Here is a 27,494-nt window from a genome sequence, read left to right on the forward strand (position 1 = left end):
TATAAAAAATATAAAACTAGAATTTTGTCCCTGGTTTTATTGCAGGATTTTATGTTTTTTTTGTTGTTTTGGCAGAAAGATGGCATAATACCCATATACCTATCTATATATAGTTATGTTTTTTAATATAGACATTAGGTAGATAGATGAAATTACTAATTTTTTTTTAAAGAATTTTGAAATTTATTTAGATATTGATATCTATGTATAGTTAATTTTGTCTTTCCCTAAAATTTGGTCAATAATTTTTTTTGTTTTACCATATTGCAACTTATAATAATAATATATATATATAGTAATTGGCACCACATATTAATTTATTACTGTAATTTTTTTTTGCTTTTTGATTAAATATCAAATACTTATTATAAATTGCCTAATATACGCCCAAAGGGAACAATGGATTTCATTAATCGAAATCAACACAATTAAAAAGAATATATTTGTTCAGATCACATCCTTAGAAGTGATTTATTATATAAGGAAGATAATATTATCAGTAGCCAGACTTTATTAAAAAAATCAGCTGTACCTTAAAGGTAATTTTTTTAAATATATTTTTCTAGTATAAAAAAATTGTTACAAAAAGTATTAGTGTTACTCATATAAGCTTTATTTATACCTAATACTTATTAAATTAGGTATGTGTGTAAAACTATTTTTTACTAGGATTTCTGATGCACTGGTTAAAAACACAGCAGCCGATAATTCAGTTAATTTACCAAGTGATTTACCCTTCAAAGCTGCAAGGGTAGTTTTCCTGAAGAGTGCAAAAACTTCTTTAGCTTCCAAAATGGTATATAGTACAAACAGTGAAGCTAATATAGATAAGTATGGATAATTAAAATAAATTAATATTCTTGATACACCAAATTTTGTATAATTACAGATCTGATCATTCATCATCAACAATAACTGCATCTGAGATTAATAGTTACTGTGGGGTCTAGGTCAACAATTACTATTTCCCATCCAATCCGTTTTTGTTTAACTGCTACACATTCCCTGACTCTGCTAAGGAAAAGGTAAAAATACACTCAAAATAGACATCATTATAGCAAATTTAAAAATTATTGTTCAATTCTTTCTCTAAGTACAAATAAGACTTTTATGCTATGTATCATCTTATTCTATATATCTTATTTAAAAGTGATATAGTATTTTATTGTGTTATATTTGTAATTAAATGCAATTAATCAAATGTATGATATTTCAAAGATTCTTTATAACATACATTTTATTGATCAATTGGATTATCATAATACATTTTTTTAATTTTTTCTTTTTAATATTGGTAATACTATATTTTTATGTATATTACTCTAGGGAAAATGAAAATGATATCCTAAGGACTTTTTAAAAGCTAAATCACTTATCACCAAATTATGGAAAAAAAAGAACAAAAAATTAAAATTCGAAGATTGCAACAAACAAATTTGCGCCAAAGAAATTGAATTAGATGTCTCAAGTTATTATTAAAATACTTAAGAAATTTTACATATATTACATATTTTATTTGACTTGTAAAAGTACTTGTTTGTATATTACTACTAATAAACTATCTAATCTAATCTATTGTACATAGTCTTTATTCTTAGGTAAGCTTTGTTTTTTAGTATAAATTAATCTGATATAATAATTGGTATTAGGTATTATATAGGTCACTGTTAAATGTCTCAAAACCATTGTACAGGCTAAATACTCATAATAAAAATCTTATAACCTATAAAAAACCTGCAACTCCTTCACAATTTGAACCTCCTTGTAGTTTTAACTCTTTCCGCTGAAGCAATACTGTCCCTTTGAAAAAGTCAGCATCATAGAAGTATATATTATGTGATTTAAAGTAAGTGATGTAAAACTAAGTTTTGTATAATATAATAATTATAATAAAATTTTGCAAAATGTTAAAAATTTGTGTCTTAAAACATGATTTATTAAGAAATCTATAATATTATATTAATAAAATATTTTATTTCCATAAAAATGCCTTGACAAAAATGCTGCCTTTTATTAGGACCTCCCTTTAACGAAGTCCGTTAAAAAAACACATAAATAGGTCATAAATGGTAATATTACTTATATTTAAACTCTATAATAATTAATAAAAATTTATCAGGTAAATATTTGTTGACGACGTCACTGGTAGAGAGTGCTTGTATTGGTGGCGTCAACAATGCGTTCGAGCGGCGTTGCGATGCCATTAACGTTTTCTCGTTGCTTCGTACTTTATTTTCATTTATTTAACGTATATTGACTTCGATATAGAGTATCTTATCAAATTTATTTTTAAAAAATGCTTGATATTTTATTAAAGGGGAGCAGTAGTATGGTTTTAAGTTTTCGGACAAAACTGAAAACTTTTATGATATTATAAAGTGATTTTTGCCATTTCTCTATAAGCATTTGGCATCATTGTATCAGAGATGTTGCAAGCAAACAAACCTGCCCATAGTTCCACGGCATGCTACTTCTAGCCTTTCAATGTTCTAAGTCCTAAACTCACAACTACGGATAGCACCATCCCCATAGCCATAAACTTGCTTCGTTTCATTCATATTTCTTTAGACTTTTCTCTACCCCCCTAGAAAGGACAGACTTCCTGTCGGAGTTGAAGATCATTAAACAAATTGCAAATAACAATATTTTCCACCGAAACTTATAAATAAAATTTATTGCAAACATTTAAATAAATCACTTAACAGAAATTTAGTGTATAAAAAACCTACAGAAACTAAATATTTTTCACTGCCGTTTTGGGGTCCGATATCACATAAATTAAAAAAGATCTTTAGCTCTCACCTTATTAATACAGGCTTTAAAACCGTACACATTCTTAAATCCTTCTTAGTTAACCCAAAGGACATAGTACCCCTCGACCAAAAATCAGGTTTTTATCAATTAAACTGCTCCAGTGATAACTGTGGCGTTTTTTATATCGGTCAAACCTATAGAAAATTCTCCACTCGCGTTACTGAACATTGTAAAGAGATCGAGGCTAGAAAACGCAATCTCTGCCCTTCAAATATCAAATCCAATTTTGCTAGACACATACATCTCAATAACCATAACTTCGATCCTCTTTTAGACACTAAATATTTACATTTTTGCCATAAAGGTAATAAACTGGATTTACTTGAAATTTTAGAAATAAATAGAGCTATACAAAATAATAATACTACATGTGTCAATGATCAAATTAATCATTCATCTACACATTTTTTTAATTCATTAAATTTTAATGATAATTTATAACGCCTTTTCTTTCTCTCATATTAGAGTCAAAACTTTTTATTTATAAGTATCATTTCTAGTACCGCCATCTGTAGCCAACTTCACAATGTCTAATTTTAAAAATTACAGGTACCATATTTTAAATAGGGCGCGCCCTATCTTTTGAAAAGTTATATATTTCTTTTGTTCTTAGTTCTTGTTGACATAACGATTATCCTAGTTTTGTAATTATGTGATTTTAATGTTTGTATAGACCCTGCTTAGTCCCTTCTCATGCATCTTAATGTGAGTCTTTTGTCTTTAACGTTCAATTGTTTATTTGTTAATTAATTAAGGCTTTTTATCATTATTGTAGATGCGCCTTGATTTATTGTTGAGATTTTAACTTTTGACCTTGCCAGTAGCACGATAGCTGGTTATATGTTATGACGAAAACCCTCATTGTATATAAGTTAATTTTAATACCTTTTATTTCAACACTTTTTATCCTTAGCTTATAAGTTTCCTCGGTTCTTTATAGATCCCTGAAGATGGACACCTTATATGTCCGAAACATGTAGGATAGATGATTTTTAAATAAATTTAGTGGAGGATGAGAGAAACAATTTTAGTTACCCTTCGACAAATAAGTTAAATTAACGTTATAATGGTTGATAATATATAGCTAAAAATTTCCTCCGTGGGAAATTTGTGCCGACTTGACAACAGAGAATCGGCAAATATGTATGTAAACAAAACACCCCTCTTGCCCCTGTGCATATGTTGGACTCAAAAACAAAGTTGTTGTTTACTAATTCTAGCCTTTCAATGTTCAAATACTTTTGTTTGAAAACCGTAATTTCGACCGGAAGAGGAATTCATAAAAACCCCCAGGGCTTTGATGAGACCTCTTGAATAAACTGTATTCTAATGGCTTACCACCATCTCTCGTTGCTTAACTCGGAAGCTTCCCCGAGAACCAATCTATCTAGGTTATAGTTGATGGACACACCTGGACACTCCTTCACACACTCGGAGTGAAGTATTAAATTCCAGGGGTGGAATTTAATACTTCACACCGAAGAAGTATTAAATTATTGCTGGTATTCCTCAGAGATGCATCTTATCCCTGCTTTCTATCCCCGTCCTATTATATCTAAATCAGCGACCTTTACAAAACTTCTAATCCAATAGCTTTGCTAACGACAATACATTGATGTTCTCCTTCAAGTTATTTTAGAGTGGGGTGAATGCAATCTGAATGACGCAGTTAAGAATCAGCTGCTGTATTTACAAAGAAGACTACCTGTACCGGCCTAAGCCTCATTATGTGCAAGCTTCCTTTGCTTCTATAGTCTGGCAAGTCCATCTGAAACAGCGGCAGGAATGTGGGCCAAAATATTCGAAGTTGCCACGTTTAACCTCAAAACGTAATTGTACAGGACTTACTTTCTAATAATATGCAATATAAGATTTTTTACAATCACAAAATATAGAGGGTAAAATGTTAAGAATTATAATCTAAATAGTTATTCCATTTTGGCTTTAATACGCAATTGTTTTACCATTAAATATGGTACAATTAAATGTTTGTCCAAAAAATGGATCATGTTTAGTAAATCTGGCAACATTACGTTCCACCTTTACATTCCTACTTCTACTCCTCTACTTCTTGTATAATAGGGGTCAGCCATTATGACCCTAAACGCTTGTGATTGGTTTCCCTCGCCGCACGTGTTTTTGTTATGAATTATTTCGACAGTTCATTGGACAGGGTCTTTGTCACCTGTTTACAATGCTTGCTGCCGTTTCAAAACATTGATTACTATTGAAGGGTGGACAGTGGCGTAGGTTTTATCGTTGATTTTTGGATTCCGTTTATTTTAATTATTATTCTAATATTTAATTTTTTAGTTTGTTTTATTATTGTCTACATATATACGAATAATAACATTTATTATAATGAATAAATTCACTGAGGGTAAGGTCCTTCAAAGCAAACGAGGAAAGTGATAGCAAACGTTTACAGGTAAGTTATAATAATTTATTTAAAAAAAAGTGAAATACATTGTGCCTCTTAAAAAAAAACAGTAGTTTATATTATATTTTATTGCTTTATGTATACCAACTATGCATTCAAACTGTTGTTATTAGGATTTGCGATGAAGAAGCTGCAATTAATTCGATGAAATTGCCTCCAGGAAAAGGGGAAAAAACGGCCACGGAAAACTGTCGTCGAAAAAGATGACAGTTTTCATTTTCAAATAGTTAGGCATTGTATCACCAGATTTTACCTGGAATATAAAGTGGTTCCGACAACTAGAAAGTTGTTAAGAAAATTTAAAGAAGAGGCAAATTTTTCTTATTCCAGGGAAACGCTTCGGCTTTTATTAAAGTCAAATGGCTTTTTTTGGCGTAAGTGTCAAAATAAGCGAAAAATCTTAATGGAGAGGCCCAATATTTTTTCCTGGAGATACAAATATCTTCGCGAAATACGAAAATATCGTGAAGAAGGCCGAAACATTATTTACTTGGACGAAACTTGGGTGGATAACGATTTGACGTTCAAGAAATGTTGGCAGAGCGATACGGTTACTGGTGTTTTAAAAAATATTAGTTTAACGGGTAAGCATACAATATAAAACAGTGTGTATAAGTTAAAGTCATATATTTTTTCACGGGCAAGGACCCGTAAAATTTGATAAATATATATATTTTAAATGATATTTTAGGTCGGCTAATAATTGTTCATGCAGGTTCCGACAAGGGTTTTGTGGACAATGCCTGTTTAAAGTTTAAAGCCGGAAGGTGATTACCATGGCCAAATGAATAGGGAATATTTTACTAGATGGCTCAAGGAAAAACTTCTCCCAAATATACCTGCCAATTTGGTAATAGTGTTAGACAATGCTCCTTATCATTCGGTGCAGGAAGATAAAACCCCAACAAAATCCTCTTTAAAAAGAGATATAATCGCCTGGTTAACTAAGAAAGGTAACTATAACAACTTAATTAAGCCTTTTGAACTGATAAATTTTAAATTTTAAATATATAAATGTACCTACATAATATGTACATACACGGTGAGCTAATGAAAACTTTCCACCCCAGTTTCTTCAGATATTTTCTTTTAAAAAAAATGTTTGATGATCGTTTTTTGACTTCAGGCGAACAAATTTATTTGGTATTTTCAATCCCTTAACTCTAACCCCCATGCGGGGATGACTATCAACCCCAAAATCTTAAATAGGAAGGGGTGTCGAGTGATACCCTTATCATTTAAGATTTTGGAGTTAATAGTAACCCCTGCGTGGGGTTAAAGTTAAGGGGTTAAAAATACCAAATAAATTTGTCCCTTGCAGTCTAATATCGATTTTTTTTTAAAGAAAATGGCTGAAAAAAATGGGGTGGAATAATGTTTATCCTGTATATTATTATGTATTACATATACTATATGTTACATGATGCAAGTGCCAGAAAATTTGATCTTTTCTGAAGGTAAAGAAGGCTCGCTTATTTTACCAGTGAAAATAAAAACATGTTTAAGTGAAGTGTGTGAGACTTAAAAAAAACATTAATATAAATAACAGTAAACGAAAAATTAGGTAAGTTATTTACCTTATATTTTTCTCAAATTACCTTACTTTTTCGGAAATTCCAAAAAGAATACAAATTTCGCATAAAAAAAACATAAAAATTCCCGTTCCTTGTTTAACCGAACTTGCCAAAACGCTTATGCTGTTCGTTTTTTATAATCTATACCAGGTGGCTCATTTTAGTCGACGTTTGACTTTTGTTTTGTTTTTTTTTAATGACCTTCAAAATACACCTACTATTGCAGTGACGCGGCCCCCTGTGACCTTAGCAACTTTTGTTTAAATTTTGTTTTCAAAATTCGGCTTAGCAACAGAGATATTTGCGTGCGACCCTGTATACAGGGTCTTCCACAATCAACGTCACAGGCTATAACTTTTTTATTTTTAGGTATATGTTTTTTTTAAATATATTTTTAATAGCTATAGGATCACTACTCAAAATTACTTAAAAAAACTACCCCCGACAAATTCATTTTTGGGGGATGTATTTGTTGGGGGTAGTTTTTTAAAATAATTTTGGGTAGTGGTCCTATAGCTATTAAATTTTTTTTTTTATTTTTATAGTTAAAAATAAAAAAGTTATTAATAAAAAGTTAAAAATGTAAAAGTTATGCCTGTGACGTTGATTATGGGACACCCTGTATACCAAAAAAAAAAAAGAATTTATTTCTAAAACCATAAAACATACAAATGAATAATTAATTAGGAAAATTTATTTTAATAAATTTTAAAATTATTTTCCTTAAATCGAATTTAAATAGCTTCACATAATACCACACGCCACTGTCCATTTATGAATGAAGTCGGCCATGTCTCCACTACTGCATTCCCTTTACCTCAGGCCGAAGTGTTTCAGATCCGTCTGCCACACTGTAGTTTCGTCAGTTCGCTTGTTAGGTGTGAAGGTTCGAAGCATTATGTCTTGGTATGATTTAGTAGCGGGAATATCTAAAGCAGCTTCTCAAAATTTTGGGGCTCTTTCAAACAAAAAGGCGGTATACACCACAACAACTTTTAATGCTTTTCAAGACTCAGACTCATCGATCTCTTGATTATTGCTCTCACATATGAAGCTCTCTGCACACAAACACATTTTGAAGCTGCTTGACTTATAATTTCTACTGATCTTACTTAATGGAGCATATTTCTTTTAGGTGTTTTTTTCTGCTTTTTTAGTTTTGGATTTATCCAGGATATCGATTTACCGTTTGGGTCAAACCTTTTGTCTTTTGGAATTCTGCAATATCTGAGGTTTGAACCTGACTTAATGGTTGAGTTGAACCCTCGGATCTTTTGGATTCTCACCACTGTGTCAGCTGTTTACCTTGATTCTGACGAGCTGTTTTAAAATATCTTATCCCTATAGCGACTGGAATCCTCCTACAATAGGAGCAGCGACCGATTGATGTTTACACCCGATATCATCTCAACACCAGCTAGTTTTTAATTAATAGTAAGAATACATCTGTTGTTTCAATTATTTATTTTTTTATACACCTATAATCTATTATATTTTAAATGTAAAATATATTTTCAATATGTTATTTATAATACTGCTAATTCCACACAAATTTCTACTTAGCTGATTACACGTATGATCATACTTCACTACTAAGGGGTAAGACAAAGGTTTTATTAGGCTGTTTCTTTCTTTTCTTTATAATCAAGAGGTACTTCTATTATGTAATAGTACATCCTACTTGTTAAAAACTCACTGTGATGTAGACCAAAAATTGTAGTAATGATGTAAAATAAAAATTCACTGGCGCTCATTTATATTTCTAACGTTTTAGTGAACTTTTGTTTAACCTTAAATTTAGATAAACTGCTAAACCTTTGGACGTAACAAACTCAACCCTGAGTAGAGTTAACTATTGTGTGGTTAACTATAACTAAATTTATTATTTAACTAAATATTTATTTGTTAACTAAATATAAACTAATTTAGTTTGGCACAAGACGATCTTTCGGGTTTTAATATTTTCATTTTCTCCTAAAAAATCACAATTCCTAATTCTATTTGGTTAGTTAAATATCTTGAATTATGAACTTGGTCTAATTTTTGCCACTAGTAAGAATGTAAAATTGCATCGGATATTCAAAGGATCTGATGCAATCCAGAAAATTCCAGTAGCAACAAGCTACTGGAATTTAAGATAACTTGAACTTGATAAAAATTGCAGATAAAAAATGCAGTAGTAGTTACAAAAGGTAACAAGTGACTTTTGTTGGGTGCCACATGTTTTTCAACGGTCTATCTTGATTTAATTTTTTAAAGCTAAATAATATTAACGCACTTAACAATAATCCATTTTTATAATAAGTTAGTAAAGTCAGACTGGTTTTCGCAATTATTTACTTATACAATCATAAATGGACATATAACCGGTTAAATACAAACACCACTAAGTTATATAACTTAATTATTAATCAATTAAGGAATATTTCACCATATTTTATCAGAACTTTTGCAATTAGTTTGTTGGTTCACATTTTCCTTTAATATTATTCACCTAACTTATTTAACCAATCTTCATTTGCTAAATATTGATAAATTACGTCGGCACCATATTTACATTTCATTTTGCAGTAATTAAATTAGGCAATTACATGCATCACCTATCAAATGAATAAATAACTAACAAGTAATGTGAAGTAAATTATAGGAATATACGAAACAGCAACAATCAATAATTTTTTATGTAATAATACCTTTTTAAAAAGTACATAAACTGGTCTAAGTTTAAGTAAATTAAGATACAAAAAATATAAGTAAATGTTTAGTTCTAATAGTTTAGTCCTATTATTTTTTTAATGAATTAAATAACTGTTGTAAGTAGGAGAAATACTAACTAAAGATTATATCAATGGTCAATACACGGGCATAAAAATTTACATGAATAAAAATGTTCAAATTTTTAAGGTGCGATAACTTTCTTAATACGTTTCATTTTTTTTACAAAAAAATCTTCCCAAACACATTCAGATTTATCATGAACAGAGGTTTTCTAAATTAGTATGACCATATTCTTCTAGAGAATACGCTTATGAGTAAGATTATGTAAATAAAACTTTACAAAAACTCTAAGTTGGCCTTTAAAAATCAAGTCGAGGTTAGGTCTAGGATAGGCCTGTTGTGAATGGGGTACCTTGTGTCCCTCCACTGCGACCCTAGGTCTATTGTGGCTTACTCCTAGGTGCCTATGCTGGGGAAGCATCAAGTCAGCCCTCTTTAGGAATTTGATAATTTGATTGGGAGGAGCATTCTTAATATAATCCGTCTTAGGTAAGGTATTACCGAATATGGCCTGCCTGGATATAGTCTGCAGTCTCGTCTTCCTCCATGCATAGTCTGCATGCGGTATACATTCCCATTTGGACTTTTAGTTGCTTCCTGTTGAGTTCCCTTATGGTATCTGCTACCTTCCTTGCTATGTCCGGTATGAAACCCTTCGCATGGTTGTATCCTGGTAATCCCTCCCAGTAACGCTTTGCTTTGTTATGCACCAGGGTTGTGATTGTGTGTTTTACCGTATTAAAGGCAATGCCGAATGCTGTTTCGGGACCTATCAGGTTGGATTCTGCTTTTTAAACGTATAACTTTATAGTCTCTACTTCTAGCACTCAGATCCCTTTTTATAACTTTACGAGATGTTGTTAAGAGATATTCAGTTCTTTTCCGTAACTTCCTGTTTAACCGGAACCTCACTTTTTTTATTTTGCTGACTTGTACTGAGTTAGAAGATTAAGAATTATTAATTTGGTGAGCTTATCCTTTCCTTCAATACTGATTTGTGTAATATTAAGGGTTTACATTTGCTACCAACTCAATAATTTACTCCACCAAGGTATTACATAATTTAATGAAGAATGTTAAATAGGAAATAAAATCGTCATATATGTCTATCAAGTAATACATTTTCATTATATTCCAAATCCTAAGATGATTTAGATTGGAATTTTCTCAGTGGGAAATCGTAGAAGGTATAGGTTTAATATAATTATGGCAAAGTTACGTAACTTGATGTTTATTCAAATGGTGTTTAACAATTCTAAAATTCTGAAATATTTACAGAGAAAATCAAAACATTTTCTTTATTTTTTTCTGACATTATTTAAAGTCAAAAAGGAAAATAAATGACACTTTCTTATGAGCACTATTTTCATATTTCCATTCAGTTTATGATCAAAAATATAATTATTTTCCGAATTTTAAATAGTATCAAATTACGCAAATTTGCTATAAATTAATTTAAGATAATAATATTAATGCACTTTATTTAGCAGAAGCTATAAAGGTTATTAGAATATTGTCTTTAATTACATAATAAAAACTTAACTTAAAAAAATAAACGTCGCTTACAGTAAATTAAAACTAATTAAAAAAAAAACAAAACAAAGAACATAATACGCATACTTCAATAATTAAATAGAAACTAAATGGTAAATCTACGATTTAAAATATAAAATTAAAATAATTAAATACAATCACAGTATAAACTGTTAATATAAAAGTAAACAATAAAATATAAATGAAAATCAAGGCAATAACAGATGCAATGAAACAAATTTTTTCAGCAGTCTTCTAAACCGGTTCAAACCATCACAGTCCTTAATATTAGCTGGTAGTCTATTAAATTTAAATAATCCTCCGCAAAGAATAAAGTTTACCATTTGACTAGTGTTACATCTATGAAAGACAACATTTGTACGGTTTCTTGTACTATAATTGTGAGCGTCTCCCACTATTCTTATTCCATTATAAATATACGCTACGCAGGTAATCACTGTCGATTACGCTGTCGCATGTCATTGTTTTATCCGCAAAAAAACATAGTTCTGCATTTGCAAGCACACTTACCATATCATTTATAAACAAAATTAACAAAACTGTATCCTGTGGAAAACCAAACGTGACATTAAGAACTTATTACGGACAAAATATTCACAAATTTACCACATAGAACTCATTGCACACTTAGGATTTTAACTAGTTTAAGATACTTAATTCCAGTTTAAGATACTTATGACTTAATGCCAAAACCTTCTAATTTATAAACCAACATTGCCCTGTCAATGGTCTCGAAAGCCCTTTTGAAATTCAAGTATAAGCAAGAATTAAGAACTTGTCCTTTTACACAAACTTCAAGAAGCTTTGGATGGGCAGGCAAAATCTTAATGGGTCAAAACTCATTATATTTGGTGGTGTTTGGTACTTTTGGAACAGGAATAACAGTAGACGGTTTCTAGGAACCTGGAAAGACACCACTTTCTAAAGAAGTATGAATAATATTCAAGACACGGTCCTATAGCATAGGATACATTATACAAAACTTTTTTGGATATGCCTCCCTCCCGATCACCAACATTTTTTAGACCATTCAGTATTGTCTTCATTTTACTCCTGTAGACTTATTGTTTTCATTGACCTAATCAGAGACTGGTTTAAACTTGGAAAATTCTTTACTAGTTTCAGAGACCTATCTACCTGCAGGGAATAATCCAGGGCAATTTTATAGGCAAATTTATTCTGCTTCAGTTTAAGTATATATAATAGGGATTTTTATTATTAAGTCTTTATCTATTCTAATTCAATAACAGCTAAAGAACCTCTATTTTTTTATTATGGACATTGGTATATGTCCTTCTTTTAATCATTTTTTAAAGCTCATGAAATATGATATTAAACTTAGTATAAGACATACTATTTATTATATACATACTAGTAGCTACTGTCGGTGTTTTTACAATTGCCAAATTCTGTCGAGAAAGTACTGGAAATTAATCAATCCGACGTCAAAAAATTATCGGATTTGATATGCAAACAGGTATCAAATTTATAATGGCTCTTTCCTACCAACTCAAAATCAAAAAAAGCTTATCAAAATCGATCAAAAGTGATTATAGTGTTGACAGGTTTTTATTGCCTAAATATTAAAGTGTAAATAGACAATATTTTTTTAGCATCTGAGAGTGTAAATTTTTTGCAAAAGACCAGAGGAAAAAACTGGATTGCACTAGAACGCATTCAAGGCAATTATTGAGAAAGCATTATTGGCCTTAAAACTCATTACAAGTTTTATCAAATAACCACCGTATTTACCCGATATGGTCAACTATTTTAAAAGCTATTTGAGCTACATGCCACCTGGATAGCGCGAAGGTCCTTTTTATAATGCCCCGTTGTAAAATTAATTAGTAATAAAATTTAGGCATTTTAGTAAATAACCTATAATAATATATTTATAATATATTTTTAAGTTTAATTTACCTTTTAATTCACGAAAAAAGATACAATATATTGAATAAAAAATTCTAGCTCAGTCAAAGTTAATTATAATTAATAGCATGTCACACTTTTCTACTATATAAATATATAACTATGTAAATAAAATTTTTAATTTTGCCAGTCGGATTTGGACGATAAAGAAGATGCGGCTGAAATCACACCAGTAATTGCAGAGAAGATCAGTTTGAATAAAGTATACTTCGAACCGGTCTTCTGAAAATATTTAAAAAATATACAGTTAATATATTGTTATGACAACTTAAATATTTGCGCATTTATTTTCTATATTCATCTAGATAGTCTAAAGAAGTATAAACTTAAATTTTAATGATATTTTCGACATTTAATTCAATCTAAATTCGACAACTTTATTCTAAGATCTAATAAATTTCTAAATGTTTAAACAACCTTCTATCTTAGGAGCTAAGCATATTTGTCCTTTTTGTTAGCCTATCTAACTTTGTTATTTAACTTAAAAAGAAAAATTGTTGTACTAAGTTTATTAGTTAAATAAAATAATTCTATTTGAACATTGTATATTAGTTATAAGTTTTGCGTAATAAAGTTCAATTTTCTTAATAATAATAAATTAAACAGGGTTTTGAAAAAAATGAACGTCAAGTTTCGAAAATAAACCTTCAAACTGCATTTATATTCCTTTTAAGGGCGTACATAAATTATTTTTTTCTTTATTGCAATATATGAAAAATGATTTTTTTTAATTATTTTGTATGTATTTAATCATTACAGTAAAACTCATTGTTGGAATTATTTTTTTGCTCAGTTTTTACTATAGGTTGAAAAATATGCCCAAAAAAATACTGTACCTGTCCCATTTCATTTCTATTAATTCCTAAGACTGTTTTTAATAATCCAGTCAAGAAAGATCCTGAATCTAATGGAGGTTCTTTTTTCCAAGAGGTTGCACCATGGCCATCCAAATTTGTTTCCTTAAATATACAAATAGTCTGTGAAATAATGTATAATAAATTGGGTATTGGGTAGTAATTGTAAGACTTCTTAAAATCATTATATATTAAGAAATAGTTTTCAAAAATAAAATTTTCATTTAACATTGAACTTTACGAATACGAATCGAATTTAATTTAATACTATACGAATTAAGAAAAATAATTAATTAAATACGAACGACATACGAATTTTGATTGAGATATTACTCGAATTTAAAACCAAATCTAGACCCCCTTTGTCATCTCTTTAAAGCGTTTTGCTTGGAATAACTGCATTCCTTCTGTATCACGTAACCCAGATGGCACCCAATATCCATGAAATATGCCGTCTATATCTTATTTGACGAAATATATTGCAATATGCCTGGAATATCCCGCGAATATGCTAAATATCATATATACAAAAGCAAAATTCTTAATGCATATATTTAATTTTTGTAGTTAAAATACGATTTTAAAACTTATTATTTTAAATATATTGATATGTCTATGGTCGCTATGTTCTGCTCCAATCCAATACCTCTTAGTGTTTTCAAACTCAAATCCGTTTATTTGTTTAAAAAAACAAATACATAACCATATCTTTTATCAACAAACTTTTAATCGTATAAGCTAATCCTATAAAATCTCGATACAGCGATTCTGATCTATTAGTCGTTCAGTCTCTCACTCTTTCTAACTGAGCATTTGTATTGTGAAGTTGTTATTTGTATCTTAGCATAAATTTCAACATAAATTCGTAGCGTTGATTGAATATTTGGGTATATTAAATTAACCAAATATTCAATCAACGTTCGTAGTAAGTATCGATACAGCGTTATAATACACTGAATACTGAACCAAATTTTACTGAATAAAATACAAGTTGCTTCACCTATTCACCGCCCCTCACTTCATTTGCCGGGCGACGCGACGCTCCAACAATCGAATCTGTTGGGGTACACAGTGAGTAGAGTTTAAATCGTTTTGATGTGCGAGCGTTTTATTACTAGTTGTACCGGGTGGACTCAGTGGACTGGCAGATTATTATAATCTATTATATTAAAATGTCGACTTATTGTTCGGTAGACAGTTGTTTTACATAGCGTGGAAGTGGTTTAATGTTTTTTAGATGTCCGAAAAATAAAAATATATATATAAAATATATATTTATATATATAATAAAATAACAAATAAGAAATAAGGGTAACCAAATACATGCCAGGTTATAGTACCTCTCTTGAGAGGGTGTGTTGTGACCAAAATAACGTGCGCAGTTTCGTTTTCACATAAAATAAAATATGAAAGTTGGATTTTGGTCAACTTCTTATTTTATTCTTATATTATTTTGCTATATAAATGCGTTATCGAACTTTTGTACATTTAACTCTTATTTTATTTTTATTTTACTGTATAAATCCAGCTTAAGAGATATTGTTTACATTTTAAAATGGCAAAATATATTTTTCTCTCCATCTTTTGTCCTTCTTTTACAATATTGCACTTTTGCCAGAGCTATTTATTCGCTTTTTAAGTATTAAAAAATGTAATAAAATGTGTTCTACTTATATGTTCTACCTTTTAAAGGTTATTTGAGTTGGAAACATAACTGAGCTTATAATGAAAAAAAACTAATCGAAAATTAATAAAATTCATAGAAAAATCGACTTAATTTAAAAGCAAAAATATTAATAAAAGCAGCAGTCAAAACAAAAATATCTTGGAGCATTAACAAATTTAGTCACTTCGGCAACGTTGCGCTACAGTCTTTTGCACGTTTTACTCTTTTTCCAGTTCTGTCAAAAATTATGAATGACTGAATCCCAAGCGATGTTGCCAAGTAATTAAAACAAATAAACGCTTTAAATTATTGAGTCTAAGGGCGTGTTTGGTGTTAGTCTGTTTGTGTAGAGTCTGTTTTATCACTTTTTTGTTGTTTTCGTACTTTTTTGGTGAAAATTAATGCCAAAATAAACGATCATGGTGCATTCTTGTGTAGTAAAGAGAGTAGAGCATTACAATCCAAATTTAACGTTTCACCGGTAAGTTTATTGTTTACGTTTAAACAGCAAAAGACTTTTGTATTTTTACCACCAGCGTTGTTACATGAAAAATATTAAGGTTAATTAATTATGTAATGACATTTTTCGCCTCTATTTAAAATTGCACAAGAGTGACGAAAACAACACGTATAGATATAGAAAATTATTTGTACAGTACACAATCCTAACCCGATTTGTAAGGGAGGGAAAATGAAAATTACAAATTTGTCGATTATTATAATATTATTTGCACTAGTGCATAAGCTCTACCCCACTGGCAACTAACCAAACAAATATTAATTGAAAATATGCATTGTTGCCAAGGGGTACTAACATCACTTTCTCCATTCTTTTCTCTCTCACTACTAATTTTAAAACAATAAAATTCCACATTTTTGGGCTGGTTATGAATGAAACATTACGTTTATTACTTTTGTCTTTGGTAATGCTATTATGAGCCTGACAAAATAACAAAAACGTCAAAAAGAGCATGAATATCAATCATTTAAAATTCAAACATTCATTCATATCATTACTTAGTAGTTATGTCTATCTTTAGTTGTTACGTTTAGTAACAGTAATATATGCATTTTTTCACACAAACTCGTGACTTTGATTAAAAAATAAATTCTAATGAAACCAGTCGTACCAAAACAACCTTTAATAAGATACCTAAGTACCTAATTATTAACAAAAAAAATTTAACCATTTAGTTCCTGAATTACGTAAACTTTGATAATGTAAAATTTATTTAGTTTGCTGGCTATAAAAACAAATAATTTATAGTATTATCAATTTACAAATTTTTCCCAAGTAGGTACATTGAATAATAATTTTATGCCAGATAATAAAGTTACTATAAAATCGTGCTCCGTCTTACCCTACAGTTCGAATTAGACGAAACTCGTAAAATAATAGCTCTTTTTTACCAGAATTCCCCTTTACATTTTTTGCTAGTTCCCCGTCGGCGAGGAGCTCGGCGGCCTGCCTTTGAGATCGAAATATAAAAGGTTTTTCGCCGAGTGAAGCAACTTGTATTTTATTCAGTAAACTTTGACTGAACCAATGTAATATGGATCCGATACATAAATTTGTATTATTTAACACTTCTTCCATAACTCGTTACCATGTTTTTTTTCAATACATGGTATGGGGATGAAGAAAACATGTATTTTTGATTCCGTACATCGAAATTCCAAATAGCATCGATACAATATATATATGTGAGAATATATTCCGTGCCAGACCAGCTAGATTCAAAACTCAATAGGGCCCTCTTCATGAAATCGTCACCCGAGCCATTACCTTTATTTATTTGACATTATGGGACACTTTATGATGACGATTTATGGATGCGTAGTGTTTGTGTTAGTTTTAAGTTTTAAGTAAGAGTTTTGCTATTAAAAAGAAAAGGGGATATTCGAATTTTAGACAGCGTCTGCGACGCATTATTTCTGAAGAGAAATTTGTTCTGTTTTATTTTAAGATTTTTCGTTTTATTAAATCATAATTTAATTAAAACTCGGTGTTTTCTTACATCAGAAGTGGGATCGGCTTACTAAAAGTACCACTTGTTGTTCGATATTGTTTTCGTGGACGGCTTTAAATCAGTAAAATAAAAGAAAAACTTAATCGCGTCTTGTGGATACAAGAAGTATGGATGAATTCGCGAAAATTTTAACCGACTCTCTAAAAGCGCTTAGAGATGAAAACAAAAGTGCTGTGTCGACGTTAGTGGACATTCCGACGTTTAATCCGGGAAATGACGATGACGGTGCGGTAAGGTGGTGTAACGAATTGGAAAAATTGGGTGAAACTTTTAAGTGGTCTAATCATGAGTTACTTGCCAGAGGTTCGAGTGGGTTGGCTGGAGAAGCAAGGGACTGGTTGTCGACTTGGAAGCCGTTACAGCGAACCTGGGAGGACTTTAGGACTGAGTTATGTAGTCTTTATCCGGCCAAGAGAAATCTAAGCGAAAAGTTGCGAAGAGCCTGTTTGTACACCAGCAATGACGCTACCCCGTACTGTGAGTATGCCAGAAAAAAAATTATTCTTTTAAATTCTCTAGATTTTAATCTAACTGATAGTCAGTTATTAGAAATTGTCATTGGTGATATCAAAGACATTCATGTCAGAACCGCTGCTTTTAATAGCAACCTAGACTCAGTTAGTGGATTACTAATTCTTTTAAGTGATTATAATAAATCTAGCCCGGGTAATTTTTGTGATAAAAGAGGCCAAAAAAGAAGTTTTCCTTTTCATTTTAAAAATCAATTTGACAATAATTCAAAGAAATATTACAACTGTAACCAAACTGGGCATATCAGCCGCCATTGTCAGAATAATCAATTTAAGAGACAAGCTATAGAAAATAAATCTTATAATGACCATATAAAATTGGCAAATAAATCTGAACTTATTTGCAACTATTGTAAAAAACGCGGACATTCTGAATCAAAATGTTTTAAAAAAGAATCCCAGCGACCCTCGACTTCCCAAGTTAATTATTTTTCTATCAACTTGGACAAGAAATTTTGTACGAAATTTTTCATCCAAGGTTTGGAGGTAAACTGCTTGATAGATACAGGTGCGGAATGTAGCTTATTGTCCCAAAAAATCGCAAATAAGGTAAACTGTCATTTAGAACCTTGCCTTATTACTATGAAGGGCATAGGGAATAATATAATTTTTGCTAATAGTAAAACTGAATTGAGATTAGAAAATAATGGCACTGCATTTGAAATTTCTTTTTATCTTGTCGACGATTCCACAATTGGCCCTGATGCTATAGTCGGAAGAGATTTATTTAATTACACAGATCTAGAAATACGCACAGATCACACCGGAACTCGATTGTTTTTGAATAATAACAGTAATTTAATTCCAAAAACCATTAATCAATTATTAATACCCTCAGAAACCATTAACACACCATTAACTGGTATCGAGTTGCAAAATTTAATAACTTTACTTTCTAAATATAAACAAAATATTACGCAGGGAAATTCAGTAGCTGCTATTACTACTGCTGATTTAAATATTAAACTAAATGACGATACGATTATAAATTTTCGTCCTTATAGAATGCCATTATGTGAAAGAGAAAAAGTAAAAATAATAGTACAAGACTTACTTAAAAACAAAATAATTCGCGAGAGCCATTCACCATACGCCAGTCCAATAGTCCTTGTTTATAAAAAAAAAATGGGTCCGCGCGAATGTGTGTTGATTTTAGGGTACTTAATAAAAACACACAAAAGGAAAGGTTTCCCTTGCCGTTAATACAGGATCAGATTGATAATTTAAAGGGTAATAAATTTTTTACAACGTTGGACATGGCATCTGGTTTTCATCAGATACCAATTGCTACTGATTCTATTGAAAAAACCGCTTTTGTGACCCCAGATGGCCATTATGAGTATTTGCGGATGCCCTTTGGCTTGGCCAATGCTCCCACGGTATTCCAGCGTGCTATATCCAAGGCACTGGGTGACTTAAAAGACAAGGATGCATTAGTTTATTTAGATGACGTTTTAATTCCCTCTGTAACTGTCATTGAAGGACTAGAAAAATTAGACCGTGTCTTAAAATCACTCTCTTTAGCTGGATTTTCTTTGAATCTAAAAAATGTAACTTTTTTCAAAATCAACTGGAATATTTGGGACAGGAAATTTCCGAAAAAGGGGTTAGACCAGGGAAGGCTAAGGTAGAAGCGCTTTTAAAAGCAGCTGATCCAAGAAATGTTAAACAAGTTAGGCAGTTTATGGGACTAGCAAACTATTTTCGCAAATTTATACCCGAGTTGTCTTCTCGTACGGCATGTATAACCAAACTAACGAAAAATAATAAAAAATTTATTTGGGGTGATGATCAAAAAATAGCAAAAAACTATGTTTGCGCTTTCTTGAGCCAAAGGCCGTTATTATCATTTTTTGACCCAAGCTTAGAAACAGAACTTCACACCGATGCTAGCTCTGTCGGCTTCGGCGCGATACTGTTTCAGCGTCACGAAAATAAACAGTTAAAAGTAATTTCTTATTTTTCGAAACGCACCTCTAATGAGGAATCTAAATACCATTCTTATGAACTTGAAACCCTAGCTGCTTATTATGCCATTAAACATTTTCGCGTCTATTTATTGGGAATTCATTTTAAATTAATAACTGATTGTAACTCCCTTAAACTGTCAAAGAATAAAAATGAACTTATTCCTAGAGTAGCTAGATGGTGGCTCTATTTGCAATGTTTTAATTTTGATATCGAGTATCGAAAAGGTTAATTTTTACAACATGCTGATTACTTTAGTAGGAATCTTATAGGCTTAATAGAAAAAAGTGTAGCTGTAAATACTATTGATACTGAAAATTGGTTAAGAAAAGCTCAAAATCGTGACCCAGAGACTCAAGATATTTTAGAAAAATTAAAAGATGGTAAATTGACCCACGATTATTTTTCTCAAAATGGAATTCTTTTTAGAAAAATAAACCCCAACCAGATTCCTCCTGTATATCGTGCTTTTGTCCCTAAAGGTAGCCGTCTAGGATTATTACGTTTGTTTCATGACGAACAATGCCACATCGGTCCTGATAAGACATTCGCAAATATAAATCATTTCTTTTGGTTTCCAAAAATGGCAAAATTTGTGAAGAAATATTGCGATCATTGTCTAAAATGTTTAGTGGGTAAAGGTCACACCGGCCCCAAACATACCAAACTACGTCCTATTGACAAAAAACCGATTCCTTTTCAGACAGTGCATGCTGATTGTGTGGGTCCGTTTCCTGTTTCTATCGAGGGGTTTAAACATTTATTACTCATCATTGATTCCTTTACAAAATACATTTTCTTAGTGCCGCTTAAATCCCTTTCTGGCCCCGAGACAAGTGCCGCTCTTAAATTGTATTTAAGTATGTTCAGTGTCACAAAAACTTTGATTTGTGATCGAGGCACTAATTTTACGGATAAGTCTGTAAAACAGATGTTGTTAGAATTAGGCGTACGTCAACACTTAATTGCTAAGGGTACACCTCGGGGTAATGGCCAGGTAGAAAGGTATGTGGGCACTGTTTTGAATTTATTACGCACAGAAATTGAAATTAAGTCCGAATGGTCAAAGCATGTTATAAAGTTGCAAACCACTTTAAACACGACGGTACAAACAAACTACGGGATTTTCACCAATTTATTTACTAACTGGGCTAGAAGGTAGTAATGGCGATGTACGAACCCTAACTGAGTCTCTCCCTTTAATTAATGCATCGGCAAGTTTAGAGAAAGATCGGTAACTGGCATACGGACGTATGAGAAAACAGGCGGATTATGCAAAAAGTTTATATGACAAAACAAAAAGGCTCAATAAAGAAATCTCAATCGGCGATCTTGTCTTTCATCCGTCGGGTGACAGTCATTTAGCAAAGTTGGACAAGAAATACGAAGGTCCATTTGAAGTTATTTCTATTTTGCCGAATGACAGGTTTGAGTTAAAAAATCTGTCAACTAATCGAAAAAGAGTTATTGCTAGAGACATGATCCGAGTTTGGCCAGGCGAACTTTCAGAATGTTGAGATACATTATTACTTCTTCTGCTTGTTTATTTTAGGTAATTGGAAAATATTTTGTTTTTTTGTTTTTGATATGTGGAAGCAAATTGGTTTGACAAGTTAATATTTCAGTATTTGCTTTATTTTATTTTGTGTTGGAAGCTTTTACGCTTTGCATTAGTGTTTTTATAACGTTGAAAGCTTGTACGCTTTGCGAATTATGTTGAAAGCTTTTACGCTTTGCATTAGTGTTTTTATAACGTTGAAAGCTTGTACGCTTGGCGAATTATGTTGAAAGCTTTTACGCTTTGCATTAGTGTTTTTATAACGTTGAAAGCTTGTACGCTTTGCGAATTATGTTGAAAGCTTTTACGCTTTGCATTAGTGTTTTTATAACGTTGAAAGCTCGTACGCTTTGCGAATTATGTTAAAAGCTTTTACGCTTTGCATTAGTGTTTTTATAACATTGAAAGCTCGTACGCTTTGCGAATTATGTTGAGAGCTTTTACGCTTTGCATTAGTGGTTTTATAACGTTGAAAGCTTGTACGCTTGGCGAATTATGTTGAAAGCTTTTACGCTTTGCATTAGTGTTTTTATAACGTTGAAAGCTTGTACGCTTTGCGAATTATGTTGAAAGCTTTTACGCTTTGCATTAGTGTTTTTATAACGTTGAAAGCTCGTACGCTTTGCGAATTATGTTAAAAGCTTTTACGCTTTGCATTAGTGTTTTTATAACGTTGAAAGCTCGTACGCTTTGCGAATTATGTTGAAAGCTTTTACGCTTTGCATTAGTGTTTTTATGACGTTGAAAGCTCGTACGCTTTGCGAATTATGTTGAAACAATACAAATCAATCAAACCAGATGTATTCAGAGCAATTTTAAAAGAAATGTTGAAAGCTTTTACGCTTTACGAATTATGTTGAAAGCCTTAACGCTTTACAACAATGTTTGAATTACGTTAAGAGCTTATGCTTCACACTGATGTTGCTATAACATTGAAAGCTTTCACGCTATGTTAAAAAGAAATTTTTATTAAAAAGGAATTTGAAAAAGAATGTTAAAAAGAAAGACGAAGTTCTTGTATTTTTGTGTCATATAATATGCTTCCACACTAAATAGTTTAAACCAAAATAACTTTGGCAAAATTTGGCTGGCGTTTGTTTTGTTGTTCCAGGTTAACATTGGATTTTTGTTTCAATTCGAGAACGAATTGAGTGTCAGGATTGGCCGTGTGAGAATATATTCCGTGCCAGACCAGCTAGATTCAAAACTCAATAGGGCCCTCCTTATGAAATCGTCACCCGAGCCATTACCTTTATTTATTTGACATTATGGGACACTTTATGATGACGATTTATGGATGCGGAGTGTTTGTGTTAGTTTTAAGTTTTAAGTAAGAGTTTTGCTATTAAAAAGAAAAGGGGATATTCGAATTTTAGACAGCGTCTGCGACGCATTATTTCTGAAGAGAAATTTGTTCTGTTTTATTTTAAGATTTTTCGTTTTATTAAATCATAATTTAATTAAAACTCGGTGTTTTTTTACATATATATCTGTCCCTATTTACCTCGTTTTTATAAATGTTTATATTGTGTGAATAGGGTTTTCTTAACTTTTTTTTAGATTAATTTTGAAGCATTAAAAATACCCGATACCTGTGAGTCGAAACTTGTGAGCGAAATATGTACAAGATTCTTTGAAGACGGTTTGCTTCTTCATAATCTAAAAACAAATTGGTAAGTAGTATAGTATAGTAGTATACCTAACCTCTTTTTATATATGTTATTTTTTGTTATATTTCTCATTAATTGTTGCTATTAGAGGTTTAGAGGATGATACCCTTGGTTAGTTATCCAGCAAAATTCCAAAGATGCTAATGTAAGCAAAATAATTGCGATACTTCTGAAAAACAAACTAATATAACTACATAAAATAATTATAAAATTTAGTAAGGTACTTTCATCGTATGGCTAAACTCATAAGACTAAAATCAATTCTTTTTAAACACAACAACCAAACGCCCAAATTATTATACTGAAACATCAACAAAAACGATATCGTAACATAAACAAATATAATGGGTTCCTGGATCTCGGCTCGGTGGACAAAGTTGCTGTATTAAATAAATAATTGTGTACCCAAGTGTTTCTTACATTCGGCCATCCTGACAGACAAGCCTGTTCTCAGGCTTTTCACACGTACTAGAGATCTGTTGATCCCTTCATATATAAAGATCCATTGATCTTTCACCTAAGAGATCCGCCAATCCCTGCGTAATACGTAAAGATTCATCAATCTTTTCATCTTAGAGATCCGTTAATCTCTGCGTAATACGTAAGGATCCATTGACCTTTTCGTCTAAGAGATCCGTTGATCTCTGCGTAATACGTAAAGATCCATCCATCTTTTCGTTTAAGAGATCCGTTCATCTCTGCGTAATACGTAGAGATACATCGATCTTTTCGTCTTAGAGATCCCTTGGGCTCTGCTTAATACGTAAGGGTTTCTTTTCACTTTTACAAACAACATGTACGGCGTGTCCCATTCTGTGCTACTTTTTCGTAAAACTAAAGATGCTGTTAACAAAATTTTCATAGCCCTTTTATTTTTTAAGATACAGGGCATTTTTTTAATTTTTGCATTTTGGGACCCCTCTTGTATCTCCGTTATTTTAAGGTTTTTGTGAAAGAAACATTTTTTCTCTCATTCTTATAGATTTTTTCCGTAAAATCTAGTGGTGTAGATATTTTTTTTTTGAATAATAGTTTTTGAGTTATAACCCAAAGTTATGTTTTTTTAAACGGAACACCCTATATATTTATAGTTCATAAAATTGGCCTTTTTTTACCCTTTTAAAAATATATAACAGAATTGACTTATTTTCAAAAATACACAAATAACTAATAATTTTCTAAATTATATGCATAATTTAATAGTAGGCCATGAATAACAATAATAGACAAATAAAAAGATTATTAAAAGAATAATTTAAAGAATAATTTAAAGAATTAATAATGACGAATGGGGAATTGCATCATTCTTTTTTTTTGGAATAAAAGAACATAAAAAACAAAATATATATAAATTTCATAAACATTATAGAAACATAAGAAAACAACCTTGTAACAAAACCACATTTTTACAAGAGATGTTCAAAATGACCACCATATTCTCTGATAATAAATAGTTCCTAAAATTATGTAACACCAGAACTTGTAACTTCAAGAAAGTCCTAAATTTAAGATGGGCAGTAAAAGTCAGTTAAAGATGTGGATGCCGTTTATTTAGCCAAAGTATCAGAGCGCTTTAACAGAAAAATGTAAGTACCAATTTTGGGTAACTCTGATCTGCCTTTATTATGACTTTATCAAACTATGATTTACTATGCAAGGATTTATTGTTTTTGATTCATTGTTTTTACTATTTATTTGTAAACTATATTATCTGATTTAATTAATTAACAATACTGATATTTTTGCTTTTTTAGAAATAGAAATACTTTTGGAAGCCAGCTCTAAGAAAAGTAAAGCTTAATATAGAATAACAAAAAATGTGACTGAACACACTTTATTTTTAGTTTCTTTACACTTAACAATTTATTTTCTAATAATTTTTGTTTTAGTTTTTGGCTGTAAAATTATATAGCTCTTTATAGATTTTCAAGATCAATGTTTATTTAAAGTTGTTTTCAAAGTACTTGTTTTGTTATTCTCTTCAATCTAATCGCCGCAAGGGAAGAGTAGATTCACTACCCTTTTGGGTGGTTACATCACCCCGGGTCCCAGTGAGTTAAAAAAGCGTCTGCGCTCCAATTAAGCGGTTTCCTCGGACATCGTCTGACCCAAAATGGGCGGCTGAAAATCACCACCTGGCAACAAGGTATAAAATGCACGAAACTTTAATGCAATGTCGGTTACCAATATGGCCTCGGAAATTGTGTTGCCACTCCGCGGCAGAAGGTCGAGTGACGCCATGGTCTCCAAACCAATCTGGAAGTGGAGCGAATGGCGCTTCCAGCGGCAATATTATCTATTCGATAAAAAATGTTTTTCCTCGTCTTGAAGAACAATCTAGTAAAAGGCTAACAGAAAAAAAATAGAATAAACTCTGATATAAAACGACAAAGAAAAGGCATTCTATTAATAATGGAAAATAGTCTAGAAGCTTTAAATAAAATATAAGTAGTTAAACGATTGGGTGAAGCTGAGGTTATTGTAGAACTACATAAATCTCTCAATTACGTTAAAGGTGTTATATATAGTAAAGATTTAATGATATGCTCAGATAATGAACTATTGAAAGGATTTGGAAAACAAGAAATGATAGAAGTTAAAAGAATTCTATATAAGTCAAAGGAAACATAATTTTAACATTTAAAACACATAAACGACCAAACCAAATTTATGCAGCTTTCATTTGAATAAAAGTCCGTCCCTATATACCACCTCCTTTTCGGTGTTTCAAATGCCAAAAATTCGGTCATCATTCATCAATCTGTGATGAAAAAGACATATGTCCATCGTCCGAAACTGAAACACATACAGACCAGGAATGCTCCTCTCCACCAATTTGTGTAAATTGTAACGATAATCATTCACCACGTTATAAAGGATGCCCAATCTATAAAAAATAATTTCAAATTCAAAAAATCAATTGAAAAATGCCAAACATTTGCAAATATAACACAAAATGATAATCAACAAAAATTAAAACCTATCTAAATCTATAATTTCTGGAAAGAAATCTCGATCCAGATCCCCAAGAGGCTCAAAATCCTCAAGTCAACCTCGATCACCATCTAGAGATAGAAATAACTCTGCTAAAGAAAAACAAAACACTTAAATCATAACATATTCAACTCTCTTATAATTCAATGAAATATATTTGGACTTCAGCATAACTTTGAAGATTAAAAATTACTTATCTCTAGATATAAACCACATATAATACTACTACAAGAAACAAATCTAAAAATTCAAAACAAATTCAAAATTAAAAATTACAAAATAGTTAATAAATACCGGATAAATGCCAATAGAGCATTGGGTGGTGTGGCTATCCTAATCAACAATAAAATACAATATAGGGAAATATTATTGAACACAGATTTGCAGAATTACACTTTTACCGCATAATATTACGATATGCTCTATATATATTTCAACATCTTATGGAACTAACATAAATGTATTCAATAATCTTATTCAAGAACTTTTTTATTATAGGAGGCGAATTTAACTTATACAACATAATATGGGGATCGAGATACACAAATCAGAGAGGTAGTACAATAGAAAATATAATTAATAATAATAACATTACTTCACTAAATAACGGAGCTCCTACTTTTATTAGCTCCTCCTCCGGAACCCTTTCTGCCGTAGATCTAATGAATACCATAGAACCAGTGGGAAATAAATAAAGATACCAATAGCAGCGACCACTACCCGATTATAATAAAACCTTTACATTGGAATCCTGCAAATGTAAATAAAAAAATTTACAACTTATTTAAAGCTGACTGGAAAAACTATAATAAATCATTTAAATGTGACGCAGATCCTAAAAGCCACAACTTTCTGGAAAAATTCATTGCAGCCATCAAACGTTCAGCAGACCAATATATTCCAACAAATTTAATAAACTTTAATAAAGCCTCTGAACCTTGATGATGCAACGATGCAATTTTAGAAAATAAAAAAGCTCTTAACAAGTTTAACCATTCTTCATCTACCGAAAGAGCAAGAGCAAATGCAAAGAGGGTCACAAAAAGCGCAAAGAGATCATTCTGGAAGCATGTGTATCCTCCATAAGCTCATTAATTACAAGCAAAGGACTTTGGTCACAAATTAATAAGCTAAA

General features: G+C 31.1%; 1 protein-coding gene across 3 annotated transcripts in view; it reads right to left on the reverse strand.

Moving 5' to 3' along the window:
* Positions 1–13,034: 13,034 nt before the first annotated feature.
* LOC126744656 (uncharacterized) overlaps positions 13,035–27,494 on the reverse strand; it is a 113,806-nt gene continuing 99,346 nt past the window's right edge. For all 3 annotated transcript variants that reach the window (XM_050452176.1, XM_050452175.1, XM_050452174.1), the window contains 2 exons: positions 13,926–14,048; positions 13,035–13,311 (listed from right to left, as the gene is read on the reverse strand). In XM_050452176.1, the coding sequence (XP_050308133.1) occupies positions 13,207–13,311; positions 13,926–14,048 (228 nt within the window). In that variant the 3' untranslated portion in view covers positions 13,035–13,206. The remainder of the gene's footprint in view (positions 13,312–13,925; positions 14,049–27,494) is intronic.

Source organism: Anthonomus grandis, chromosome 14 (assembly GCF_022605725.1).
Source record: "Anthonomus grandis grandis chromosome 14, icAntGran1.3, whole genome shotgun sequence".
Classification (NCBI taxonomy): Eukaryota; Metazoa; Arthropoda; class Insecta; order Coleoptera; family Curculionidae; genus Anthonomus; species Anthonomus grandis.